Genomic DNA, 9,369 nt, shown 5'->3' with positions numbered 1-9,369 from the left:
TTTCCACAGGTAAATGAAGTACGTACTGGTACAGTATACTAAAACTTCCATAATTAATAATTCGTCTTAAATATCCTTATTTTCACAAATTAATATAACCTTAAATAGCTATATACAGGGCCAGATTTACCAATAGGCCAAGTAGGCCATTGGCCTAGGGCCCACCGGTATCTGGGGGCCCACTGAAACTAATTTGTCACGCAGCGTGCCAGCGTATAACCTTGTTTCAAGTGTACACCGAGTATTTCATTATATAATACATTCACAATCATAAGGGCCCCTGTACATTAAGTATAGGGCCCGGATTATGGGGCCCCTGTACAACAAGTATAGGCCCCGGAGTATGGGGCCCCTGTACAATAAGTATAGGCCCACAGTGGTCTTCAACTGGTGGGCCATGGGGTGGTTCTCAGGTGGGCCACTGACTAAGCCCTATAGTAAAATGAAGAAAATAAGATAAAAAAATATATAATTTATTTAAATGTCTGTGTCCCACCATCGATCTATCTACCGGTATCTATCTATTTATCTATCTATCTATACATACATATATACTGGAGAGAGAGAGAGAGAGAATAAAGTTCAAGAAACCTTCAGTGCCTTGACGTGTGAAAGACAGGATCGTTTCACGTTCAGTACGTGTCAGGGTTACCGTTGGTTTGCTGACAGCTTGCTCAGCCAGTCAGTATCTTCTCAGCCTCAGCTCAGTGATATTTTATATTGTGTACGTGGCACTCATTATTTACTAATGATATTTTACTTGTTGCATTAAATGGACTTCAGTGTTATATTACGTGTGTTTTTGTGTCTATTTTTTGTGATATTGGTATCTCTTATAGACTTACACTATTTTTTTGCTTATAGATTATTCTTGGGGATTCTCTTGAGATAAATATGTCGTCCCTGAAAAAAATATCTGAGTGGCTCACAAAAGAGAAAGTTAAAAGCAGCCAAAGCTGCACAACTGCAATCAGTTCCAAAGCTGACAACATTTTTTAAACCAAAAGGAGATTCAGAGCCAAGTACCAGTGACAGTTAACTCCCAGGGGATGACACAGTAGATGTTCACTTTCATGATTCAGATGACGAAGCGAGGTCAGCTGAGTCACAGTCACAGAGATTAAGTAAATCAGCACCTGGTGGTTTGCTGCCGGATATGGAGTGACGACTTTAAGTACTGCAAATGTGATATGTATATGTTCCCTACTCGGTCCAGATGTCCAAATAAGCTTATGCAATGTACATTATCGGCGTGACAATAAACGGGAGTTTGTTTATGTATTATGTAATGAGGACATTCGGGTGTGTTCTTCGTTCCTGCCGCTCTCCTCACTCTAGTCCCATAGCTTCCTGTCTATGCATATCATAATTCTAACATTATTCAATGAATTTTTATGTACCTACTAAAAATCTCACCTGCAAGTAATCTTCCTTGAGTACTTCATACATGACTTGACAAGTTGCAGGCATTATGCGAGACAAACTTTGTTTTGATATCCTTGTTCTATACTGAAGTGACATGTAGGTGCACCCAGTTGAAACATATATGAGCTTTGCCCCTAGACGAGCCTCTGCAGATATACTCTCCCTCATATTGGTATCCTGTTTTTTTTTATATATGGTTCCACTTTCGCTAGAAGTTTGTAAAAGGTGTTGGGGCCAAAAATCCGGACTGCTTGGGGATTGGGTCGGTCCGGATTTTCGGATTTTCCGGATTCTCAGGCAGTACTTTTAAAATTCAAATTTCAGGAGAAATAAAGAAGAGATGAACAGGTACATTTTGATAGTTTATTCATTAGCAAATATAGCATGCTTCATTTATCAAAACGAGCAGTTTTAAAGATAAAGCTGTGAATTCTAAAATTTTATTCTTTGCCTTTTTTATATCATAAATTGTAGACTTTCCAATGTCGTATGTTTCCATTAGATCAGTATTGCTCACACCACGTTCTAGTTTCTTAATTATTTCAAGTTTGTCACTCAATTTCAATGTGTTCTTCTTTCTCTTCACACAACGAAGTTTATCTACTTTAGGAGCCATAATTATGGGCTTGTACTCTGTAAATGGAAACAGTAGGACTCAAAATTACATATGTTGTCACGGTTTTATTGCTTGTGTTAAAGTGGTGATCGCGTGGTCGCTTGTTGTCGCTGTGTAGCTGTGGCGTTCAGGCATGCACACATACACACAAAAGATTTATAGTGCCACTAATTTTACATTTGAGGACAAGCTAATTACAAAACTAACAAAATTAGCTACCTATAATTTACAATTACTTTTATTATTAGAATTATGTAAATTAATTTTTTTAAAGGAACGCCATTCATTCACGTAACCCACAAAAGCCCGCTAAATTTAAAAAGTTTGAAAGTTTTCGAAAAGTCCGGATTCTCGGGTGGTCCGGATTTCTGGCATCCGGATTTTTGGACTTTTACTGAAATTGGTGAAGTCTTGCTCATGTTCATCTTGCAGTTCACGTAAAATCGTGGCATGACTTCCCAATACTTTTCTTCGACCTAACCACTCTTTGCACCATTCCCTTTTCTGCATTTGGTTCTTCTTTTTGCACATAGCAGCAATTATTATAGTACACAATGCTATGCTCTTCGCTTTAACTGTCCGGCGATTATTCCTGCGACACACCATGGTGATCGTACCGCACCCGCCACTGCCGACCATCTACTAGCTACCGGCGCCCGACTATGACTGCCGCCAACCACCCCTGTGTGTACAACAACACACAGGCTTTGCCCGGTAAACGGGCAAAGCCCGCCGGGCACTGCCCGATCGTGTGGACGGGGCTTAAGGAAGCACAATTATTGTATGTTGTAAATGATAATTGAAGATCTATATTTGCCATCCCTAAAAATACAATTGATAACTCATGTGCCTATCCTCTCGTGTATACCACGCTACCAATTTAATTGAGAGGTTGGTTGTAGAAGATATTATATTCTAAAGAAAAGCCTGGGTGGTGGCAGCTCTAAGAGTAAGTACAGTATAGTAATTACACGTGTAAGAATAGAGAAGAATTTGGTTCTCCCAGAATAAAAGTAAGAGGAAATAACAAACAAATAAGAGGCACTGAAATAAATATAGTAAATACTTTGAGAAAATGAATTTGAAGTCAAAGAAAATAAAAACTTAGGCCCCGTCCACACTATCGGACAATGACCATCAGGCACGAGTGATGAGCCGTCATCACACACTTTGTGGTAACTTTGATGGGCAAACCAGCAGACAGCCCGTGCCTGTAGTTGAGCGAAATCAGCAGACTGCTCGATGGTTTGGCGCCAGGCATGGACCACCGACGCTGCCAGCCACAAAAAGTTACACCTGGCTGTCAGTCTCTCACGGTCTCACCACGAGCCACAGGTAGTGGTTGCTTGGTTTACCTCGTCATCATGTCTAGCCCTCTGTTCACGTGCACCACAGAACCTGCAAACCTCCACTAGTCCAGACAAGATACCGTACGGTTAATTGACCTTTATCGCCATTACCCGTGCCTATGGAATGTCAAAAGTGACATGTATAAAGATAGAGACAAACGTGCAGCTCCACTCAAGGGAATTGCAGAGGAGATAAGGAAGATTACTGCCTCCATTACCACAAGGGATATAAGGCGGAAAATAGACACACTACGAAATCAGTATAGACGTGAAATGAGACTGGTACATAAATCACAGAAGTCAGATGCCGGGACAGACGAAATTTACAGGCTAAAATTATGGTGCTTTAATGATCTGTCATTTCTGAATGATAGTGACACAATCAGCATCTGTCTCAAACATGGATGCCGGTACCAATCACATACTGTATTTGCATATATAGATACGTATGTACGTCAGGTTCAATACATAATGATTACGATTGATATTTGTTATTTTATGGAGTCTTGTACATACGTTACTTTACACAACAGTGGTGTCAATCAATACTACTATATAAACAACCCTACCTGCAAGTAATCTTCCTTGAGTACTGCATATATAGCTTCACATGTTTCTGGTATTATGAATGACAAACTCTGCATTAATATCCTCGTGGTATACTGCAGTGACGAGTATGTGCACTCAGTTGCTAGAAATCTGAGCGTTGCTTCGAGACGGGCTGCTGCTGGTATACTCTACCTCAGATGGGTATCTTCCTTTGCTATATATGGTTCCACTTTAGCTAGGAGTATGTAAAAGGCATTGATATCCATTCTCATGTAGTTGGTGAAATCATGCTCACTTCCATCTTCTAGTTCACGTAATATCGTCATATGACTTCCCAATACTTCTCTCCTACTTAACCAATCTTTACACCAGATCGTTTTCTGCACTCTGTCCTTACTTTTTTTTTTACTAAGATAGCAATTAATATGCTATACAGCGCTATTTTCTTCTTTCCAAATGTGTTGCGCATGGTGATACCGCACTCGGGTTGCCGACCACCTACTGGCTACTGCCCGACTTTACTGCCTGACCACCTACTCAGAAAGTGTGGACAACACAGTCATGCCCGACAAACTGTGCACGATGAGGGCACAGTCCGCCAGTCACTGTCAGATAGTGTGGACGGGGCTTTAGAAACAAGAATAAAAGAAATATAAACAAGGTTATAGAAATAAAAATTAGTGGCAACAATCAAACATTTAAAAAGCTGCCCTCATACACACCACCTCACTCATGTTATTATACCGGCATCATTCCTTCTGTCCAACAGTTACGTTGTGAGCTTACATTCAAGCTACTGGGGATGCTAATTTCTCCTCACTGTTTATCTAGCACGACACCTTATGATAATGTTCACCAGCTCATATTGACCTCATATTACGGAAGGTCATCAAAGCAGCTGATCCTGGGAAGCTACCATGGGCACATGAAGTTCACCAAGTTGCGTCCTCTCTAGCATTTCTATGCACAAGATCATTAGCACGAATGACGGAAGTGGGAGAGTGGCAATCCACAGTATCTTTTGCAAGAGGTATATAGCACTACAGCTAGACAACACACCGTGGGCATCTCTCTACCAGTTCTAACCTATTGCGAGTGTGACCGGTTTTAGGTACATGTTTTCTCATGTACAATGGTACTTTGTAGAATGGTGTAAAAAAATAACACATAAATAAACACGGATACTCAAAACTCTGGTTAGTGAGAAATTACTGTATGTTTAGATATACCTGTAGAGAGAATAACTCAAAACTCTAGGACTTAAGTTACCTAACCAATGTTCTTAAGACCTTATAAAGCTTTTTATATTTAAAGTTGATGTGCATAAATAAGACTGCACTGCAAGCTACTGCTTAAGGTTATGAAGACTCCAATCATTGAAAGTATTTATTTTCAATAAATAGCTTTGAACAAAGTCCAAAGAAGCAGAAAGAGGAAATCCATAATAGTACATCCAACTATAAGGCATTGATGGTGGCATATTCTTTGGTGTGTTAGCTTCCATACAGAAAAAATTAAGATGTTTACATTTTTAATTTTCCTGAGTCGCTTCTTGCACATGATTCTGTGAATATCTGCCTTTTCTCCTAGAACTTATACAGTGTTAACCTTGAGTAATAGTATATATTATCAGTCATCTACATTTTGAAACACACAATATGGGAAAACATACTGATTAATTTGTAATACAGAGAAATAAGAGGAGGAAAGGGACAACAACCTTTAAAATCAATCATTTTCGACATGCAAAGCTAGGCAAATCATGTATAAATCTAAAATCACGTACAGCTTATATCTTTAACTTACACGAGTCCAAATGTCTCCTGCAGTGGCCGTGTGTGTCTAGGATGTGTGGATTGTGGTCTCATTAGGGCTGTTGAAGACACATTGTAACAGAGTGCAGTGTTGCAAATATATGTTTTAATTATTAATTGCCCAAGCCAATACTCAGGGAACAGGGTACAAAATACCAAATATGTATTGTGATATCGAATGTAATTTCCACATTATTACTGTCTAATAATTTCTATTATAATTTGCACTGGTACTGAAATACTGACAACTGGCACATGCTGGAGTATAGTTGACACCCACTTAATGTATGTATAACTGCATGTACATTTTATAATGGTACCAATTGTCCAACCTTACATGCTTACATCTGCAGGTACATACATTGCACCTGTGCTGAACCTGTCCACTGCCAAACACTCATTGACACTTTGCTTTGTTTTGTTGTTAGTTTTGCTTTGGTTGTAGTCACAGCTAGTTGTGTTTACAGTGTACTGTACAGTACTTCAAGCAAAAACGGAAAGGCTAGTAAAATAGATCCTGCTGCATCTTGTGGTATTAAGAAGAAACCGTACACTTATTATTTTTGAAGACAAAGTTAAAATAGAGCTGAGAGTATGGTGTCTATCAGTTGTGAGCTTGGTTTGCCCTTTTCAACTATAAATACCATAGTGAAAGGCAAAGATAAACTATGCCATAGCTTCCTACAAAATTCTTAATGATGAAATGAAGAAGGCAACTCATCAACAGTCTTTGGATAAAACTGCAGCTTCATCTCCAGCTAAATTCCCTGAGAGCTGTCCCTCTACCTCCAAGTAATAATTCCTCTTCTCATCCATAAATATTCCTTAAGTCGAGTATAGAAGGGGACAAAATTATTTAAGTTAGGAAACTTGTTCACTATTTTAAGTTTACTTGCTTATATTTCACCATTCTATTATTGTTATGAGGCAATTTGGGGTAAAAAAAAAAAAAAGGTGTGAAAATATTCTGTGATGTATTTGAATTTATAAGATGAGTTTCTATGGAAAATTAATTTCCACATAAGGTAATTCCACCTAACATGCACATTTTCAGGAAAGCATTAATATACATTAAGTGGGTGCTGACTGTACTTGAAATTAAGTAACAGCATCCAAAAATCTCCTTGATTGTTGGGTAATGTACTTATAACATTCATTTACACTCAAATTAGTCATAAACCATAGCGTTATTATATTTTTCTTACTACACTTTATTCTTCTATCATAATTTGGCTCTTCAATTGTTTCTTGGTTTGTAGCTCTTACAAAAACTATTTGTCCTATTTTCATATGCAATAAGCACGCCATCACAACTATTCAGTCCCTTTCCAATATTCATTAAATTCCATAAAATCTCTTTCAAAAGTAGTTCACTGGAGTACAGAAAGACAGGGTGTATAGAAATGTTTGAGTTAACATTTTTACCAGATATGATAACCTCTCTCTTTTGTACAGCTCATTTTGACACTGCATGTTCTAGATGATCCACTTATCATAATATTATGTATTGGTTATAATATTAAAGGTAGTGGGGTCAAGACAACCTCAATACAGTGAGTAGCTACAATACATAACACCACAACAGAAACAAGAAAAGTTAAATGTAGATATTTTCCACCAGCACTAATTCAGTAAAGTATGTTGTAAAGTTCACTTCCCTTATGGGAACTATAAAACCTTAAAAAAACAAAAAATAAATAAATACAAATTATTTTTGAATGTTAATGTTTTACCAGATGTATTCCATAAAATATTATGTATATAAGTGGTTGTATATTCAGTATTTTTCCTGTCAGTCTATGTAGTTTTACACATTAGTTTATAAAATAGGTATTTTCTATTATACAAGTATTTAGAATTTTTCTATTTTGAAAATATTAAAGTCCTTTCACCAAACATTTTATTTTTGCATTTAATACGTCCAGGATCTATCAGTGCCATACTGTAACTGTTGTGGATAGACAACTAATATTTTATACATAATATGCAGAATACTATGATTTTAACAATAATCACAAATACTATAACACTTCTTCACTATGTTGTGAAAAGAAGGAATAAGTGCCTAGTCAAGATTAATACTACACAAATAATAGCTTAAGTAAGGAAAACAAAAACTATCTTCACCTGTTAAATAAATACCACTGATGAAGTCACACTGATTGAAAGAAATTTGTACACATAATTTGCTAGATATATGAAGACATTTGGATATTCTTTATGCCACAATAATGAGGCAAGTATGGATTAAAAGTAATTCACCTACTGGTACCATACACACTAGCATTTCATATAAACTACTGTCAAGGAACTAATATCAAAGTCTTTACTATTTGAGGTTTGCCACAGGCAGTGATAAATACAGTATGTTTGGATACAGCAGTACAAAATGGTGATTTTTTTACACCTTCATTAAAAATACAGCTGTTTTAGGCTCCTCACTTCAGGAGTATAGGAAACCAAAATTCCCTCATGTGATAAACAATCCTACACACCATACAATCAATGATACTTGATGTGTTCCTACATTCATTGCAATTTTCAGGCTTCTTGCTTGTGTATTGTAAACTGAGAATTACACTACACCTGTGACTTAATGAAGATGGGCCTACATGATAACCATACAGAGTTGAATGTTAACATTCTGATGGATGATCCTATTTTCACTTCTCAAAACATTCGTATCACCTTTAAGAATCTTAGAGCTATTCATTTCATATCATTTATACTAACTACGACATAATACTTAAAAACAATCATTAACTGTCTGCAAGTGAAGGGAGCATAAATGTTATCACTGGTTTTCAATTCAAGAGAGAAAGCTGGTTGCAATAGTTCTGAATAGTCAACAGCTTTTAGATCAATGTGTAATAAAGTAACAGTAATAATAATGAATCTACACGCACATGTAAAGGTATTCTGAAAATATGGTCCAAGGACTGAAAAATCAATTTATATTGGCAATAATTGAGAAACACATTGCTTTCAGGATCTGAGATCAATTATAAGGTAGTTTTATTCTCTCTTTAGCTCTCATATATTACTCCATGTCCCCTTAGCTCATGCTATCATAGACTAATATATTTACACACATTTAAATGATGTTGTACTGACTCCATATGAAGAAAAAAGATCAACAACATACTGTACTATATGGAAAATTCTACTTTGTGCACAGCAGGATTCGCTATGCAAGTAATAGTTTCCTTTTCAACTCATTTATTTCCTTCAACAAATGCATTTCATGCTATCTGTTCTTATCAACATATTTTATACTACACTTTTCTTTCTATTTAAACTAAGTCATTCTTAAGGCTAATTGTAGTATTATATTAAAATCAACTGTTTGGTTCCTATTCATATAATATCCACTATAATAAATGATACATGATATCTATTAGTAAATATTGAGGAAATCCAAATACAATGAATGATAAATTCTATTATAACAACATCAGCTGTTACATGTTTGGCTCATTGCGGCGATGTGATCGATGTCCTCGCTCTTCTCTATCACGCCGTCTAGCACGATCCTCACTAAAAAAAAAAAAATTGAAAAGATCATTAGTAATTCAAGAACCGTAGTGATTTTGCTTTTAATTACATAACAATGATC

The 9,369-nt window shown here is 36.6% G+C and overlaps 1 protein-coding gene across 4 annotated transcripts in view; it reads right to left on the bottom strand.

Moving 5' to 3' along the window:
• Window positions 1-5,312: 5,312 nt before the first annotated feature.
• Window positions 5,313-9,369, bottom strand: part of LOC121873319 (myeloid leukemia factor 2-like) — a 147,797-nt gene continuing 143,740 nt past the window's right edge. For all 4 annotated transcript variants that reach the window (XM_042376831.1, XM_042376832.1, XM_042376828.1 and 1 more), the window contains one exon: window positions 5,313-9,290. Coding sequence is in view for 2 of the 4 variants with exons in the window: in XM_042376828.1 (XP_042232762.1) it covers window positions 9,215-9,290 (76 nt within the window). In the remaining 2 variants the exon portion in view is untranslated. The remainder of the gene's footprint in view (window positions 9,291-9,369) is intronic.

Source organism: Homarus americanus, unplaced genomic scaffold (genome assembly GCF_018991925.1).
Source record: "Homarus americanus isolate GMGI-L3 unplaced genomic scaffold, GMGI_Hamer_2.0 scaffold32929, whole genome shotgun sequence".
NCBI classification, from domain to species: Eukaryota; Metazoa; Arthropoda; class Malacostraca; order Decapoda; family Nephropidae; genus Homarus; species Homarus americanus.
The sequence above is the reverse complement of the archived record's forward strand: the minus strand, read 5'-3'. Positions and strand labels throughout refer to the sequence as shown.